This window comes from Xiphophorus hellerii, chromosome 4, assembly GCF_003331165.1.
Source record: "Xiphophorus hellerii strain 12219 chromosome 4, Xiphophorus_hellerii-4.1, whole genome shotgun sequence".
In the NCBI taxonomy this organism is placed as follows: Eukaryota; Metazoa; Chordata; class Actinopteri; order Cyprinodontiformes; family Poeciliidae; genus Xiphophorus; species Xiphophorus hellerii.
In genome coordinates, this window is record NC_045675.1 from 5377836 (window position 1) to 5398305 (window position 20470).

Consider the following 20470-nt stretch of genomic DNA (forward strand, 5'->3'; position numbering starts at 1 on the left):
TTTGTCCACTATAAATACAAGAGATTTTTGTTATAAAACCACTAATACAATCATGCAAGTAAATTCATTGCAGTTCTTATGTGCCTGTTCTTCACAGGTGTTCAGTTGTGTGACAAACCATGTGACATGTAACGTGCGACAAAGTGGTTCAGTTTTTGTTTTCCTCTTGCCCCTTATACATATTTCTGATTTATTTAATGTGTGTAATTGGTGTGTTGCCAATTTGGAATAAGATCAGTAAGATTTCAGATGATTGAGATAGATTTGAGAGCCTAAAAAATGCTAAACAATAAAATTCACCAGAAGATCCTGGAACTGCCAGCTGATGCTGTTTTCTGTTGACCTGTTTTGACCCTTTGACTGTAGTCCTAGTGTGACTATACTACCTCACACTAGGACATTAGGTTTCCTCAGTGAAGATTAAAAGAACAGCTTATATTAGTTGCCAATTGTCACAACACCATGGTTGACCTACAGTGCACCGCCCATGGATTCCCTTGACATTTTTTCACATTCTGTGAAGATCAAAAACTTAGTCTCTTATCTTTTGATTGTATATGATAAACTAACTCCCACAAAAAAGTGCATAATTGTGCATTTTAGTCCATTCTTCAAAACAACTCAAGCTGACTTGAATGGCAGAAGGTACACATCAATTTACATGTCTTGCAACATGTTCTCAGTTAGATTTAGACTTGGCTTTCTTATTCAAATACATAAATATAGATTGATATGAACCATTTCATTCTGGCTCTGGCTTCATGTCCTGCTAATATGAGAACGTCTGTCCCAGTTTCAAGTGTTCCACAGCCTCTAATACCTGGTAGCTAAGTCATCATATTCAGCTCTGAGAAATTTGTCCAGTACTATATGCTGACATGACCATGTCCCACAATGTTAACATTATGTTTAGGGTGACCTGTAAACTTAGTTTGCTCCACACATATGATTTGCAAATAAGCCAAAAAAGTTAAATTTTTCTGCCATCTGACCAGACTATTTGCTTGCTGTATGGCTTTTAGCAAACATTTTGTGGCTTTGTTTTAATAATGGATTTGTTATTTGTTGGGTCAACATTCATAAGATATTTTGATGATGATCAAAAGTTTTTGGTTGTTACATCACATTTTTTTTTAATACTGAAGGGTCAAAACACTGCATGAATGCTCTGTAAATACGCTGTACCTTTTCTCTCTCAACAATCACGTTGTTGGCTAGATCAGAAGCACACATCTAGTTCAAGGCGATAATTATAACACCTGAATATCCTTCCTCCTTAAAATATCTATGCTTTTAGTACATCTATGAATTATTTAAATTGATTGTAAGAGGCAATAGTCCTGTCCTATCTTCATTATAATGCTTATGTTCTCCTATTCAATAAAATATTTCATTATTTAGGCATACATGGAGCATTTACACATGTCATGAAGAGATTTTTTGTTTTTGACTGCTTCCATAACAATGTCTGTGAATTGAACTGGATTTATTAGTTGTCTGTCAGCAGTTCTTCCATAGCTGACTAAGGCAGTGTGCTGAATAAACTGCCTCTTGATATTTGGGAGCTGTAACACAGTAATCTGCTGGGAAATACCCCCACCCGTCGGCTAGTACAGTAGGTAACAATGCAGACTTTGGACACAAGCCACTAGAGAGACACTGCAGTAAAGCAGTTTGCATGGGAAATTCTCCTGCTGCTTACATCTGGCAACAACCAAATAAAATAATAATGGATAATATTGTAATAACTGCCAAAAACATAATCATGGCCGACTTAAACATAACTAGGCCAATGAAGTAATAGCTTGCCAATAATGTAAAATGCTTTTTGAACAAGTAACATACTAACATGTCAATACACCTGCAAGTTATAGCTACATTATATAACTTTTTTTTTTATAAAAAAAAATATATATATATATTTTAGATATTTGTTGAAATTGTCACTATGTCATGAGAGTAATCTATGAGATAGATAATCTGTGAAAAACAAATGTTTTATTGCATTTAAAATGTAATTCACTTTATTCCATTTAAATGGGCCAAATTATTACATCATGTGCAGTTATTACATTAAAAGTTTTTGTTACATTAATGGTTACAACACATACCTCTTCATCAAAACGTCCAGGATGAGAAAAAGTTGGTTTCAGTATAGATTTCTCATAATTGTAAAAGCACAACTTACTTGTTACTTGGTTTGCAGCCATAATAGATAGACGCCTATATTTTAAAAGGAATAAAGAAGCAAGAGTGGAATCTATAACACCTGTGGTGACCTGATTTCAATGGCTTTCCAAAGATACTCAATTGTCAATTTTGTAAAGGGTTAAATTAGATGGCTTCATGTTATCTACAGGTTGCTCTTTGATTTTAAACTGTTTTTTTTTCTCACTGACCATGAAGACATAAATATAAAATATGAACTATTGTATTGATGGTCAAAAGGCAAAAAACAGGAATAGTTTATAGGCCTTAAGCCAAAACCTGTCAAGGTCTAGCATGGGTATTGCATTATTAACACTCCTTTTATGTTGTATGGCTTTGCTTGTTTGTGTAGCTTACAGTCACTTCCTGAAGAACTGCAGAGTAACTTATTTTTGAGGAAAATACTCAAAACAACTCTTGCTCTTTGTAATAAATCCCCAGTCTTCCTGACCACAATGTTGAACTTTTACCTCGTTGGTTCTCTCTCACATGTTTCTGCTGTAGAAGAACCAAAAACAAAACCATTGTGTGTGAAAATGGATTAAAAAAAAATCAATCAACCAAAACTTTTATTTATGTAAGAAAGGTTATCGACTCAATTGAACATGTGTGTGCTTTTAAAAGAGTCCCTTAAGTTTTTAGAAAGCTGAAGTTCATCCCATGTTCTCTTCACTATTTGTGTTAGTCCCTGCATTAGCAGCCCACTGGATCTACCCACGAGTTTACACACCTACTTCAACAACAAAACCACAGAGAGAACACAGACTGTGTTTGACCTCTCACAGTTGAAGAAATACAGCCCCAGGGTAGTCAAGGGTTCTTTAAAAAGAACAATATTTTTAAAATACGATCATAATCAAAGATCAGAAGTAAATCTATTATTCAACAATATAAGTGAAGCCATACCCAGCTATCAGGTATTTTTCATATGAAATTAGACATTCAACTACTCTTCAAACTGCCTTTAGCACCTAGAGCAATCCTGAACTAGTGAGAAAGAAGCAGAAAATACAATTCATTGAGCAATAAAAAGCAAATTTTAATGGGGAATTACCAAAAAATAAAAGAATGCCTCACTGCAGCGAAGTGACATAATCTGTTAGGCACATCTTTAGCAACTTGGCATTTTATCTGCTTGCTCTGCAATGTGAATCGCACAAGTAACCAGCTTGTTTATGCAAAAACTAAAATGTTATCCACACTGCAATAAATCATAATTTGGACAGTGGATGCTGTAAAGATGCAGCTTCAATATTTCTTCAAGTGGTTAGTTAATGTGTGTCTTTTTAAATGAGATAATAATGCAGATGAATTTTACATTATGAAAGGACCTATTAGTAAATGAATTACATTACTTTGCTGCTGCTTATCTTTATTTAAATCAACCCATTTAGCTATGGGTCATATAGAAAAATGCCTCAATAAAGATTAGCAGTTTCTATGTTTAAACTGTTGTAATTGTTAAAAGGTGTTACAAATCAATGCAGTCCTAATTACAACATTTGATCAAACATTGTATAAATTAAAACGAGTTTAAAATGTAGCTCTCTGTGTTCCATTATCTTGTTTTTTACACTGAGTGAATATGCACCAGAGATGAGACTCTGACTCAGTAGAGTCACATGACTATTGTAATGATGAGATGGTGTTTGCAAATTGAAGACTCTGTGATTAAGCAGGTGATGATCAACAACACCCTGCTGCCGGGTTTTAGAACTGGCAGACAAGAAGTGTAACATGGGAGCACAAAATCTCCAACAGATGAGTAACTTAAATAACATTACAAATGTTGAAAATACACTTTGAAAAACAGATCTTCATGTGTTTATTTCTTGTAACAAGTGTCTGATAACATTGTCTTGATCGTTTTAAATAGTAATTTGAAAGGCTGCATTTCATATTTATGTACTCTTAATTGATGTGATCATCAAAACTGCCATAATCGATCAAAAAAATTGTTTTATGACAAAAGTGACTAAAACCAAGGAAAAACCTTACATCTCACATTGTAGTTGGAAACTTTAGTCCACTATGTTAAAGTTATTTTTTATGCACATTTCTCTTTTGGTTCCATAGTAGCAATTCAATCAGGTTGAGGTCCTAAGTTTAGTTGGGCCATTGCAACATCTTGATATGTTCAAGCTACAACAAAGCTGAAACCTTGGCTTCTGCAGACTGGTAAAATACTATTCATTTGATTCAGGTGTGTTGAGCCAGACATAACTGCAAAACATTCTAGAAACTGGTCCATTAGGCCTAGAGTGATAAATTCCAGCCATAGAGTCTTTTGATGTTTTTTCTTTTTTTTCTTTTAATACTACTTTGTCTGACTTTGCTGTAAATTTGTTGAGACATCCACTGAATTTTTTTTTTAAATCTCCAAAATGATGAAATAGCCTAAAAGCATTTCTTAGATTTATGGACAACAGCAATTGTTGGTCACCTTAGTTGATGATCAAATAATCACATGCATTAACTCAGCTACTTTTCTTCATATGTACCACAGTTGAGTGATTATGTTTTCCCATAATTATAGACATATACAAACAGTCATAATCAGTAGAGGTAGTCTTACCACTCCCCACCACAACGCATCTGCATAGTTTCCAAAACCAGTGGAACCTGTGCTATCAGCTGCATCCTTTTCTGCCAGGTAGACAAAGTACGAGGAGAAGATCAGGCTCAGAAACCCAATGTACAGAGTGGTGATCAGCTCCTGAAATACACATGAAGCAAAACAATAGTTATTTCAATCTTAAACCAAATATCTTTTTAAGGTAAACTACTCTCTGATAGTTATCACTTCCCAGAGGTGTCAGTTTTATCAATCTTATCTGTTCAATGGTCTTTCATATATAAGTGTTATCCAAATGGCATATGGATTTGAATATTCATGTAAACACTGTATATGAATAAGATTAAAATATCTCTCTATCCCATGTGCTCTCTTAAGTCATTCATCAATTTAAAAAACTGCCCTTTCAAAAGGGCATTTTATTCACTTGCCAACCATTAAACATCAGCCTAAAAATCATCTTAGATTTTTAGACAGTCATTCTGTCCTGATGACAGAATAACATCAGGACAGATGTCATTCTATCCACGTCCATGCTTTTACAAATAAGGCAATAACATTCTCTCACAGTGAAATTTAGTGTCTGCCTTGGGAACTTTTTAAAATTGAAATATTAGTTGTTGGGTGTACGATAGCATGGTTTTGAAAAATATTTTTGAGAGGTTGCTAAAAATGTTAACCTCATGCAATGGGCTGCTGGAGTCTCGACTTTCTATAAGCTTGCGATTTGGCCAGGTTACTAGAAACTTTCAAATTAATGCTTTATTTTTGACAATCACATTTTGTTTTTATCTCAACCTACCTACAGTCAAGGAAAAATATACAGGACGGCTACTGTATATGTTCTGTATATAAGTTTGAATATGTTCTGGTATTATGCCAACTTAATGGTGCAGAACTTAGTTCTGAAGCAGAAAGACGAAAGATAAAACTGTTATCTTTCTAAGCTGGGTTGTTTTGAGGTTTGCTTATTGTGTTCCTGACTCTCCTTCTTTCTTTGATTTGATCAGTCTGATGCATAACTTGTCCCTAGTTATTTCTCGTTACTCTAGTATAATTCTGTTTTTATGTCTAGCTATTCTTTAGTGTTAGATTTATTTCCTAGTCACCTGTGTGTACTGTCGGCTGCTCTTTCCTCTCATATCTCCAACCTGTTAGCTAATCAGTCCAGGTCTTTTGTTCCAGCGGTCACCCTTGCAGTTTTTAAACCCCTCTCTTGCTAACACTCCTTGCTGGTTCCTCCTGTAATGCCCTGTTGTTGTCGCCCCCCCGCCCCCCATTTCTTCCTGTTAGCATTTCTCTTGGATTTTTAATTTTTCTTCTGCTCTAACTTCCAGTGCTCCTTTGTAAGTTTTTCATCATTTTCTTTCATAATAGAACAGTCACCATGACCCATGCTCCCAGCCCCTGTCTGCATTTTGGAGTTCACCAACAAACGCATCATGATAAAAACAATGCTTTCAAATTCAAATATATACACAGCTTTATGAAGAAGATTTTTCCATTTGTTGCTTTATTGTCACACATAAATGATTTGATTTATTAAATTAAATGTATTAAAGGCCTTACATCAAAAGTTATTGCTACCCTTGCTACCCTTCAATATTGGCATGTGAGTATAAACCACTACTAGAGAATAATAAATGTAAAGTTAAATGTTTTATAGAATCCAAACGAGGTTCCTCAGAATGTTCTCATTTTATTAATTCACCAGGGAGGAAAACTTGTGCATTTGTTTGCACCGCCATCATTTCCATCGATGAACTGAATAACTGAGCCTCCTTGCACTCTTAAAAACAGAAAACTTTCCACAACTTTAATGTTTGTAGATTTTAGTGTTGAGTCTCTTGGACTAAAATTACTCAGGGCTGATGTCCTGATGTTTTTTTTTTGAGCTGTTGCACTGCAGCTTGAAAAAACAAACAAAAAAACTGTGGAAGGCACCACACACGACCAATATTGCTCGTTGAGTGGATAAGTATTTACTACCACTGCCTGCAACAGCAGAAAATAGGAACCAAATGAAAAGAGGGAATAATAGAAACACAATATCTACCCCTGCAGCTTTGCTTCATGCCCTCAATTAGCCAGAAACTTTGAGCACTCCTCTCTCCCCATGTGCTGCATTGAAAAAAAAAAACTTAAGCCATATTCACAATAAACAACTAACTACAATCTGCCCAGGAGGCAAAACTCTTGTATATCGTTGATGCATAATCACTTACTATGCAATTTAACATCTGCTTTAAAAATCATGCTCCTCAGTAGTAATTATTTAGAATGACTTCCTGTTGAGTAAAACTATTCCATTTGCTTTAGATGGAATAGTTTTATCTGGGTAACAACACAAACCCAGATAAAACTCTTCTTGTCATAAAAACAAACCAAAAAAACATGTAAAAAATTAATGGATTAAAGTATTGAACAGATTTCTAACCATTATTCAATGTGTTGTTGCCATTTTCACCTGGCAACTTCTACTGAACAACACACGTTTCCATATACTAGAGACCAAACTAGACTTAAACCACAAAAATTATATTTGCAAGCAAGAAAAAAATTATAATGCTATTGTCAGTCTAGAAACTGCAGCTTTCAACACCAACATGGCAAATAAATTGTAAGATTGTGTTGCAACGTATTAGTATTCATAAAATAGTACAGGAAGAGTGCAGAACTCAGCCGACTTCTACAACATATCCAACCACACACTGAATTGTGGTTTTGGAGGTTACATGGGGCTTTGGAATATCATACGGTTATGTTACTCTTAAAAAGGTAATTTGAAATGAAATGAGTAAAGTGCAATTCTCACAGAGACAACACCTTCACAAGACACAGATGGACTGCTGATGCCTTTAATCAGAACTGAGTTTTACAAGGCCTCTCAGAGAGTCACTCTCGTAATCACACTCCTCTATTAGACTCCACTGGTGTTTATGTGTGAAGGCTGAGCCCTATTATTGGGTCCAGCTCATATATGTGAGAGTAATTTGATGCTGAAGCCCTCAAATTTCCTTTTCCACAGCCTTGAGTCCATGGCAAACATGGGTTGGATAGTGAATAGCTTCTGTCTGTGGAGAACATGTTTTGAATTAAATGTCCATGTTTTGTGTGACCATCAGGTTTCAGCTGTTTTCAAAAGAAAGGAGGAAAACTGTGATGGATTTATATGGTAATTAAACAAAAATATATAAAAATTGTCATTAATATGAATTATGCACAATATTAATGGCATGTGAAGTCCTCCAGTGAATAATGAAAGTATTCATACTGATTTACCTTTTATTTACATTTTGTCACATTATAATCATAGACTTAAATGTATTTTATTCGTATTTCTTATGATACACCAACACAAGGTGCATGATGTTGAAGAAGTCTCTTTAAATTTTTTTTTTTTACAAAATGAAATCTAAAGTGTGCCATGTCTATGTTTTCATTAATCCAGAAACACATTTTGTTGCAGTTGTAGCTGTAAGTCTTTTGTGGTTTGTCTTGATCAGCATTTCATATGTAAAGGCAAAATTTTCTGTCCATTCGTCTTCACAAAATAGTTCAAGCTTAGACACATCAATACTATTTGCAAACATCAACTTTCAAGATCTGTCACAGATTCGGAATTAGATTGAGGTCTTGACAATGACTGGTTAATTCTAACATAAATATACGCTGATCTGATCCATTGATTGTAGCACTGGTGAATGGCTAAGTGTTGTAGCTGTTGTCCTGCTGCAGGGTAAGTTTCCATCTTAGGCTCAAGTCTTCTGCAGCTTCTAATAGGTTTTCTTCCTGGACCGTCTTGTATTTACCTAAATCCACTTTGGCCGGCTTCCTTGTCCCTGGTGAGTAAAAAGCTTTGCTGTACCATGATGCTTACATTACCATGTTTTACCATAGTCATGTCATGTTCAGACTAATAAACGACTAATAATATATGTTGCTAAATTATCATGGACCTTGGCTGTTTCTTTGATTAATGTGCTTCTTGCCATGTATGTCACTTAGATGACAAACATACTTGATGACAATGTCTTGGTAGCCTTGCCACTAAGATATACTATTTACATTTTAATATGATGGATTCAACAGTGCTCAAAACTTGGAATATTGTTTTATAATGTAATACTACTTTAAACTTCACAGCATATTTTTCTGATTTGTCTGGTGTGTTCTTCATCTTTATGAACATCTTTGTTTGCCAATGTTTGCTCAATTTTCCCCAACCAAAATGCTCATCTGTATAAATACACCTGCTGCGCTCTTCCCTCCGTTCACCTTGAACCAGCCACCAGCAAGTTCCAGGAGGAGAAAGGCTGTTGTACTCCAATTGTCGCACCAGTCAATTTAAGGATGCTTATTTGTTCCCCGAAAAATGATACAAAAATAAAAAAATAAAATAAAAATTAAAAAATAAAACGGCAAATTGGACGTTATGCTGCTAGCAACAACTCATAGGTGAAAGTGAGAACGCTGCCCAACACAAATAATGACCCAGCCGGAACACAGTGTGCTAAATAATTAAACATAATTTAACGAAGCTTCGAGGCAGATAAATATTCTTTGAGAAATTTTACTAATCAAGTAAGTCAAGGTACTCAAATCATTCGAGGAAACATTACAGCCCTAGTATGCATGAATGCAAACCCCAAGTAAACCCCAGGTTGACCTTCATACCAAGGCAGATCTCCATCACTCTTCAGCAGTGCCACTAACTGTGGCACAGAGCCATCCTTCTTGTAACATTTTTTGAAGTATGATTATTTTGAAAGTATAACTTGAATAACATGAGTATATAAATAAGATTAATAGACAGTGTGCTTTTGCTTTATCGTACATTGGCTTCATATGCATTTGCTTTGTATTTATACTGTTTTAATAAGTAACTTTTAACAACCTATAAAAATGCACCAGATATTACACCTGATGAAGTTATTACTCAAGATTAATAGAAAAGTACAACAATGTACTTATTAGATCACCATCTGGCATTGTCAATTTTAAAAGTGTACTCTTTGTGAACATCTTGTTTTATCTGTTTAAACGTTTTTACAAAGCTGTCAACATCACCAATCACTGTTTGGAAAAGGTCTCTGATATTTGCCCTGCACCAATATTAACTGCCTTCATATCTAAGGTCAGCAGCTGTCGATAATCCTCAGCAGCTATAAGTGATATATTCATCATGAAGGCAAGGAAGAACAGCAGGTGGCCCTGAATGAGTAAAATTCCTGACACCCTGCTCATCACTCATCACTTTCATATGGACATTAAAGGCAGCTACCATGGCCACTGGGGATAATCACAGCCACCTCTGTGTCTCGGTTAAATGACACCCTGGAGAAAGACATAATCCTTTCCAGCTAATGTGTCTATAAAACTAAAAACCCAACCATGTTCATAATTGAGCTTTTTCTTGTACTTCTCTGCTCTGAATACTGTTTTGACCGTATGATGTATATTCACGTGAAGACCATCTATTTCATTGCACAGTGAGAAAAATAGTACATGATGTGGAGAGGCTATTACTCCCCAGATGGTGAGTCCCCAGTTTATTTATAATAGTCTGAAACCCCAGTGACAGGAATGACTGTGGACTTGAAATATACAACACATTTAGAGCTGTGATTTTGTACCTGCCGATGGATGAAGACAACTGAGCCCAGGAGACGCCAGGTTCCTCCCTGCCTGTCAACATGCAGCATTCGCAGGATCTGCAGGAAGCGAATCCCTCTGGAAAAATGCAACACTTTTTACCTGCTGACAATATATGTTTGCCAAATACAAGTAGACATCCCAGTGCAGACAATAGAATGGAAGTAATAATAAATGTTACACAAAGTAAGCTGCTAATGAAATGCACCAAATGATTTTAAGGTTAGGGTCATGTGGAGGACAGCTGCCACTCTAACCTGGGGCTCTACATTGCCTTGCAAAGCTATTCCTACAACATAATCTTGCCCACAGTTTGTCAAGTTACAACCACAAACTTTTCAGTAATGATGTAGGATTTTATGTTATAGACCAATGTAAAGAAGAGCCAAATTGTAAAGTGAAAGGAAGGTTTTACCTGATACTCATTTTTTACAAGTAAAAATCTGAAAATTGTGGTGTATTTGTGTTCAGTTAACAGACAGGTCAGAGATAACATTCTGAAGACGTGCAAAGAATGTTTCGGTTTTAAAATAATAGCCCAGATTTCAAAGATCTTGCAGAGCATTGTCAAATCCATCATCTTAAAAGAGTATGGCACAATTTCAAACCAAGTTGTTAGTTATAGACTTTAACTGAAAGACCAGACAAAACGACCAGCAGTTGAAAAGCCAATAAGAACAGTGGATGTAGCTCCACATGTCCATAGTTCAGGTGGAAGAATCTGTTGACAGTACAAATATTGGTCATGGATGCCACAAATCGGATTTTAATTTCAGAGTGGCAAGAAGAAAAGAGTTTTTGAAAGAAAACCGATAGAACTCCTGTTAGCAGCTTGAAATACTGTTTGACAAATAGAGGAAGCACAGCCAGGATGCAGAACACCAAGCACAGAGTACTCTGCTCAGATTTTCTGGTTTTTATATGCTATATGAAGCAGAAAACTGACAATGCACATTGCCCTGAACACATCATCCCTACAATAAAACATGGTAGTGGAAGGATCATCCAGTGAGTAAGCTTTTCTTCAGAATAAACAAAGAAACTGATCAGATTGGAAGGCGGATCAAGCAAAATACAACAGTGGCAAGTTTTGAAATAATGGGAAAATACTTCAGCCTCTTGATATGCAAATCTGATTGGAACATGAATGCTAGATTATCTTCAAAGTATTGACTTTAAAGTATTGGGGAGCTGCATATAGTTGCATTCCAGACTGCTCAGATTTCTATTTGTTAACAGGCTTGTTCTTTTTCATTCACTTCACAAATATGTTACTTTGTGTTGATCTGTTGCATAAGAATCCTTTGAAATACTTTCCAGTATGTGGATGTAATCTGAAAAACCTGAAAAAGTTTTGGGGAAATGAATACTTTTGCAAGGCATGCCTGCACACAATAGGACTAAAGTATTTACAAGTATGGTATAAATTAACAAGGTAAATTTATACCTTGTTAATTTATACCAAGGTAGAGGAGAGTTTAGGGTCCTGGCTGGGACTCAAAACTGGGACTCTAAAGAGTTTATGTCTTACATTTTCTACCTGATCACACAGAATTACTTACCTTACAGCAGAGGTGGCGAAAACCTGGCCTTTCGAGCCCACTGACAACACAACTATTGAAGCAACAACCACTATCAGATCTGTGATAATGAAGCACATGAATCTCTGTTTAAATTTGGCATAGTTAGGGACATGAACATATTGGAGTTGTTCATCAATAAGACAATAGAGGTTTATTTTAGGATAGAAACATATTAGAAAAGGAAAACACTTGGCTTTTTTAAATTCAAAGTAATTATATTAATCAGGTAAAATGTGAAGGTGAGTATTAATAATATTCACAGTGGCACATTTGAGAATAAGCACCTGGAGGCACAAATCTCAACAATAGAATCTAAACATAAGAAAATATTGCAATGACAGTTTTAATTTCATGCCGAATTTGTCTTAACTATCTCATTTTAGGAAGAGGCTCAGGCTACATTGCCAGTTATTGTTTAAAAATTGCAAGAGTGGGTGAGGAGTGACATGTCTGCTTGTGTGCATGGGTAGAGAAATACAAGTGTATGGGGATTGTGTTTTCACCTATAATAGATATTGGCTTCCTGGCAAAGCGTAGTCGGCCCCAGATGCCAACATATTTACTGCGGCAGCCTGCGGACCAAACGCGGACGAAATATTCCACACCGAAGAACACCACAAGGACGATCTCCTGTTAGACAAATGAGGCAGAGAGACAGAAGGACAGAAAAACAAACATCAGATGTTGTTACAGGTTACTTGGTGCAACAGCACCTGAACAGCTGTTCAGGTTTGTACCTCCTTTGCTTTAAAACAAATATGCTTAAATTATAAATGTGAGCACTCTGCAAAGCTTTTCACAGTGTCTTAATCTTGTCAACACAATTAATTAAGGATTATTGATTCTCCCTCAGAAGAGACGCCATTCGTTAATGTTTCATTCGTGTCACCTCATTGATGAGTTCTGACTCGGCTGCAGTGCACTTGTGCCTGATTAATATGTGACTAAGACATACTTGTTCAAAGAATTTATCTGTATTGTGTTGTTTTTAAAGAAGGGTTCTTCAGATTGTTTTTCATCTGATTTTTCTATCAAATTATTACCGTTGAAGATTGTGATTTCCCGATGTAAACAGAGGCATAGATTTTTATAAAAGATGGATGGAGCAACAGAATATGACCTAATTATTGAGTATACCTCAGCAGATAAGCAATTTGTTTATGTTTAACTGGCACCAAATTATGGAATTGTCCTTTGATTCATCTGCTGTCTTTATGTAGCTAATTCTGATTTACTGGTGCATAATATCTAGTGGCTGCTTGGTCATTTTTAAAGGTGACATCTATAGCTAGGTGCCATGGAAAAAGTTTTAGCACTGTGTTTAAACAATGCAAATATGTATATATATTGACAAATCAGGGACAAATTTATTTTGGAGCAACCTGTATAAAACAAGCAGGGCTAGTTCATATCTGGTAACATGCAACCTATTCCATTCAAACCAGTTATTCCAATTTCAATCCAATTCATTAAAGAATTCATAATATACACCCTAACTTGATCTAGTTCAGTTCTGGATCAACTTTTATCTGACCTGGATTGGTTTAGTTCTAATACTTAATAACAAGGAATATAAGTGTTAAACTTTATAAAATATCTTAATCTTGGCCATAGTTGATTAAGAGCTTTTATTGCACTGGGGACAAAATAATACTTGTAGTAATTGCACCTTATAGATAGTAACCTGCACATTCAAGGTAAGGAGAACACATTCACATTCTAAAACAAGATGGTTCTCTCACTAAGACTTCAAACTTAAAGTTACGCTCCTCAGACCCAATTTCTTCATTTTTGCGATACGTTAGAGAGCACTATTCTGCTCAAAAATCCATGAAAATCTCTTTCAGTGTTAAGACCCGGGCAGGTCTCTAGCTGTGCAGAAACATATGCAAAAATTGTGATGCCCTTATATGATTAACTTATTTGGTGATTTAAGCTGCAGAAGCTAACGTGTTGGATCAGATCACATGGGCCAGCTTTCTCTCCCCATGTGCCTCAGTGAACTTTGACTTTGTCAGGTCATCACTGTATCTTTGTTGAGCTACATTTGATACTGGACGCTACAGACTGGAAACACCTCACAAGATTTACCTTCTTGTTTTAGAATGTGTTTTAGTTTTGGAGCTGCTCTAACCAGCTATCTCTGGTTGGTCCTATTGGTCTAAGCAACGCTACGATATGTTAGTATCTAGGCCTGACCACACATTACTCTTGGACTTGAAGTAGAATATATAGGTTTTTTTCTTCTGTAGGCAAATGATTAACAAGATGTCCTAAACATTCAGGTGGATAATTTATCTGAGAAATTAAGATTACAGCGGCTTTCTGTTGTACAATCTTACTAACTGCATATTTCAAGTCCTTCCCAGATGACTTTATTGGATAGAAGTAACTTTCTAATCGCTGGTCTTCTCTCAAAACTATTGTCCAAAAGTCTTCACCTTGCTGATGCACACAGCTCCACCTGCTGCCAGTGCTGAGTAAGCTCTGCGTTGGTGGAAACATGATTCATTAGTGCCCTCCTCAGGTGGAAATTAATTATTCTGTTTGATGGACACTTAAAATCTTAAGCCCTTTCCCTACTGCAATTTAACATCTGATGTTGAACATTTTGATATTTCTAGGAACTGTTTCTTTCAAGGAAATATTCTTTGCAACATTCCTGTCATATATTAGAACAATTTGGTGCAAAAACGGCAGATTTTCATTTTTTTCCTAAGCATAGCTAAAATAAAAGGATGATTGAAAATGACAAAAATTAAAAGACAAACCCCTGCATATCTTTCCCTAATTAGATTGGAAGGTCTTTTCAGTAATGGAAAAATATAGGTAGTCTGTCCTTTTTATTCAATAGCAATGTTATGATTTTTTTTTTTTTTAATCTTGCATAGAATGAACATGAATCTAACCATTCTACACAGTCTAAAAACTTAACCCACAAAGTTTGGAAAACATGTTTGTGTCACTTACAGATATTACTTCTATACTTCAATGTAATTCCACCTGTTCATTTTTTTTTAAATTCATGGTGATTGAATACATTCAACACAACGGTCTGCAACTATTTTATTTTCATCCCAGTTTATCGCCACCTTACAATAAAGAAGGACCAAGAGATGAGTCCAGTGAGTAGAAATTAATGATCTTTTGTAAAATGCAGTTTCATCCAGCTATGTCTTAATATTTGACAGCCACAAGGAAAAAGAACTGAGAGAAAGTCAATAGCCTCTTCGATTTCTTTTTTATGATGACACTATCTACAGCGTGAATGATGGGAGAACACTAAAGGGTTCTGACAAATGATGTTTCCATGTTGAACTGCACATTTTTCTCAGCAGTGTTCTTAGTAGTGCTTTCTTTATCAGAGTCAATGAATATAAAATAGCACCGTTTGAAAAGAAAATTGGATGAATAATATGTTTAATTGTAATCCCGGAAGCTAATGTTCAACCTACTGCTTCATTTTCTAATTTAGTCACTGGTGGTTTTTACTTCGCGGTTGAAAAATAAGCTGCCTTTCCAAAGAAAAAGCAACAAACCAACAGCAAGGGATAAAAAATATGAACAAACCATTTAAGTGTTAAAGTCATGCATCATCTTCTTTTCAATTCATTCTAATGTGCTGATTGATTTTTTCTCTTTTTTTATTAGTTAAAGTACAAATATAATTAAATCTTACAGATTTAAGTGAGTCAAAGGAAACTAATGTGTAATCACAAATTGCCAAATTAGTCAGACCAAACAGTGACATTTTAGCTGTATCTTCATCTGTATTTTATTAGGTCTTTTACATAATTTAACACAGAAGGTACAGAAGGAAAATGTTCTGCAAGTGTGTGATGAGCAATATAGAGGAATACCTTTGAACTGGAAATGTTGCTTACAGCAGAAGAAAGACAAAGGCCAAATATTTTCTTTGCTTTCTTTGCAAGTTACGACTTAAAAGCAGCAACTGTTTTTGAAAAAAACTTAAATGCACTATATTTGTACTTTAATAAAAAAAAAAAGGTTAGCAACTCAAAAATCTAAAACCCATTTATTAAATTAGTGACAAGATTTTAGATATAATCAAAACACATACAACATCATTTAGTCATAATTGAAAGTCAAATTGTATATTTTAATAATGTAAGTTACTTCAGATTGTTTTGAAGTTTATTTTAGGCTTCCTGTGTATTTAACATCCTAATAGTTGCCATAGGAACCTACATCATTAAAGTTCCCCGTCTTATTTTATGGCAGTTTTATAGATATATGGGGAACTATGTTGCATAAAGACATGTCTGTTTTCCAAAATCATAAATTAAGATGTCGATATGAAATTGTCTTCAAGTGTGTTAAAGTAACAAACTTAATCTCCACACAAACTGAGAAATAGGTGATCTAAGCCAGTGTTTCCCAACCCTGGCCCTCAAGGCACACTGTCCTACATGTTTTAGAGGTTTCCCTGCTGATTGCAGCTCAACAAACGCCTGTTAATCAGTCATCAATTGAAATCAGCTGGACTGAAGCAAGGAAATACCTAAAACATGCAGGACAGTGTGCCTTGAGGACCAGGGTTGGGAAACACTGATCTAAGCTATGCGGCTAACTTTTGTAATGACTGAATTTCAACTCACATTGTGTTTAAATTGAAATTATTTTACAGCTGTGTGAAAAAAGTCAGCTTGAGGGGACATCTTGCTGAAAAGACTGTGAAGACTGACCCATTTATATGATTTCAGTGGAAATCTATTTGACAGATATACAACACTGGTGCCCAAGCTACACTAATGCCTTGTGAAGCCAGTTTCATAGATAATCGAGGAAGTTGGAGCGGAAGTCACTGCACATGTTTGCTGCAAGGAGTCTAGTAGATTTTCTGACCTCGTTTTAATCACCATACCATCAGGGATGTGTTGTGTGTTCCTTTGTATCTTGGGCAAATCATAGTCTGATGTTCATCCATGGCAAAATATACAGCCATGCTAGTGATTTCACTGTAGTGATCAAGTTGGAATAAGTCATGCAATTAAAAAAATCTCAAAGTCATGTATCATATTCTTTTCAATTCATTCTAATGTGCTGATTGATTTTTTTCTCTTTTTTTATTAAAGTACAAATATAGTGCATTTAAGTTTGTGTTTGTGATTTGCTAAATGTGGACATAAAATAAAGTTTTAGAATGTGCCAGAGAATTCTTCAGAATTCCATTAAAAGACAGATATTTGAGAATAAAGATATAACAATTAAAAAGACTAAAACCAATACATCTTTCTAACCTCTAAGTCACATAATGATCACAGGCCCACCTTTTACTGCTCCTGCTCTTCCTTTTCTCTCATTACAGAAGCCACAAGGAGAACAATAAATCTAGGATTCCTCCCAAAGTCATTTCCCCCACACAGAGTCTAAGTCCCAGGGTTCCTCACGGCAACATCTTTGACCCAAATCAATCATCATTTTACATGAAAACTTTGTTTATACTCCCACTAATGTAATTTCTTAGAAGACAAGGAAATCAGCAATGGGTAAAAAAAAAATATCTTTATTACTAATTAAAATTTGAAGTGAAACATCTTATATCTCACCAAGGCATTGGGAGTATAGCTCAGAATTACAATTCACTGTGAAATTTGACTAATTTATTTAAATGGCCCATATTTTGCATCCTAAAAAGTGGAAAAAAAAAATCTTTGGAGCAGACTGCCAAGCATCTGACCAAAGGCACATCAGCACATCAGCCAGAGCTGCATCTCAAAGCACAGGACAGTGTGGTCTCTGTTAACCTTGAGTGTGAAGGAAGAAAGAAGGAAGACAAAAAGAAAGGCTTATGTCATAGAGGAGGAACGAATGAAAGGGGTTGGGGGTCAGAGAAAATCTCCCAACTAGAAAGCACCAAGTACTAAACAGTCCCCCTGGGTCAGAGAACAAAACAGATGAATGTCTGGGATTTCTAGAGGTTTAGTCGTAAATATTAATTATTCATTATCTGAGTCGAGAAGAAGAATAGGAAGATTAAACATCTCCTGAGGGGAAACCTAAGGTGGAAAATATTTTTGCAAAGGAAATGTCTTATTTCTCAATTGTGTGATAATGATAAAATTAACAATTCTTCATTTTAATTACAGATCCCATTCACACAATCACGTTTTACTGTTTTCCTCATGAAGCTGATAATATACTTCTAGGATCTGGCACTCTAATATAACAGCTCATGAAGCACTCGTTCTCGTCTCATCCAAATATTCTCAATCCAAGGTGAACTTGTCACGTGCAGCACTCTTCATTTCTACACACAGCAAATCCTCAGCTCTTTTTTATTCCTTGAATGGGTTTTCTTTCATCTGAGTTAGAGGGACTCCGCCACCACCCAACAATTCTCTGGCTGAGAAGATTGGGGTTAAGTTTATCCCTTTAAATATTGATTTTAGAGGAGTTGCGTTAGCTCTGTTAAGCCAGCAGGACACACTGAAATTGTTTTTAAAAATCCGTTATGCAGTTCCATTTAAACAGTTTTATTTGAGTCACATTTTTGAACCTGTATGTAATAATATTACTTTTAAGGACATGAGATTTGACTTTTGTGATTTTTTTATATTAAGCATTTAACCAATTCATTGACAGATTTTATATTATTACAATTACCCAATCAATTTGCACCAACACAATTTGTAAGTTGATATTCTTCCTTCCAGATTAGCTTTAGATTTTGATTCATGCAGTGCAGTTGACAGACCTTCACACTTTAAGTGTGTATTTTTTGTTGCTGTATGCCATGGTATTTCAATAAGATGGAATGTTATGAATAGTTCATTTATTTCAAAGCTTATTGATCTATATGAAACACATCATATAGATTAATTGCACACTGATGTTTCCATGGCTTTATTTCCATTGATTTACAATGATTTTCCACATACAGTTAATGGGAACAAAAACATTTAATATTCAAATATTACCTATTAACAACCCAGTAACAGAAGTCCAAAATGAACTTAATCTTAGCTCAACTGAGCAAATAATACCTACAAAAACTAATACTGAAATTTACATCCAAGGAATAGGTAATTATTATTTTTTGTGAGGAAGAAAAGTCAGTTTTCTACCTGCCACTGGCATACTCCACATTGGAATTCAGCTTTATTCAATCCCAGAGGAAGTGTTCATATTTACATCATATTCATCCACACATATTTTTTTATTTAGTTGATTAATCCTATCCAGAGTGTAAAGCAGGATAAACTCCAAGCAATGAGAAGACAAACAACCGTCAACACATGCATAATGGCAATCTGAATAATCAAATAGTAGTCTTCGATTGTGGGTGGAAGCCGGAAAACCTCGAGAAAAGCCCACACATTTACAAACAAAAGATATAAACTCCACACTGAAAGGCAAGTTCTTTCACAGAATGTTAAAATCTCTGTCCTTGCAGAGATTTTAACATTCACCTTCAAGCTCTGCTTCAGGAGGGTTATTCTTTGCTCTACAACACAGCCTTACATAGCATTTAGTTAGAGGTGATGCTAATCATCTAGATGAAATTCACAAAGCTCGATGATAACGATGATATTGGTGGATGTGCAGATCGAAAGGAAATCCTTCTTTGTTTTTATCACTGATTGAATCAAAAATAGCTACTATGTGCACTATCATCCCTCCAGAGAAAATAAACTTGCTGAGCCAATATAATATGTTTTTAATATGACGTTTTTGTCACCTTTGTTTTAAATGCCAATGATTACTGCTTTTTAGGGCATTTTTAACTTAGAGTATTCCATGTAAGTTGAGTTTATCACAGTTTGTAATGTTTTCAAAAATAGTTTAATACTCAGATGGAGATTGCACATGAAGGATTTGTAGCCAAGACCAAAGGGATATTTTTATGTTATGACTGTTGTGTTTTTAATGGTTATGGGTTGTTATTAGTAGCATCTTCATGTTTTGACATTGCATTTATATTACAGCCTTATATTCTTCCTCCTTTATGTTTCATTGGCACTTGACTTGCAGTTTCATTTTGCTGTATTTTTCTATTAGGAATGTCAGAATATTTGAATCTAAACTTACCATCCAGAAGAGAGTTGTGTGAGCCAGAGCTTGGAATTGGTCGATGGTAGAGAGGACACTGAGGATCAGACAGGCCAGAACTATGAGGAACCTGTATAGATCAAAGCAGAAAATGTCTTGATTGAAATGTTGTTTATGTTAGAAGTCACTTTCTATATTCCTGTGGGAGCTGAGTCTATAATTAAGCTGAACTGAACCTTCTACACCAATAAAAAACACTTCTCAAATCAAAGCTCTATGTTGCTTGCAGTCTGTCAGGCAAACATGAATCTCCTCAATCCCTGCTCATATTTATGTCAACGTTTCAGATTCTGATCAAAAGTGAAAAGCCTTAACTCAACTTTGGTGTTTAGTTCAAGTATCTGACAAAAAACTGAGGAAACTGTGCTCTATAAGG

The 20470-nt window shown here is 35.3% G+C and overlaps 1 protein-coding gene across 1 annotated transcript in view; it reads right to left on the minus strand.

Annotated features, from left to right (window-relative positions):
* kcnq1.1 (potassium voltage-gated channel, KQT-like subfamily, member 1.1) overlaps positions 1-20470 on the minus strand; it is a 46843-nt gene that overhangs the window by 18107 nt on the left and 8266 nt on the right. Inside the window, exons 2-6 of the mRNA XM_032560104.1 lie at positions 20074-20164; positions 12525-12651; positions 12001-12079; positions 10420-10516; positions 4784-4924 (exon numbers count right to left, since the gene is read on the minus strand). Coding sequence (XP_032415995.1) covers positions 4784-4924; positions 10420-10516; positions 12001-12079; positions 12525-12651; positions 20074-20164 — 535 coding nt within the window. The remainder of the gene's footprint in view (positions 1-4783; positions 4925-10419; positions 10517-12000; positions 12080-12524; positions 12652-20073; positions 20165-20470) is intronic.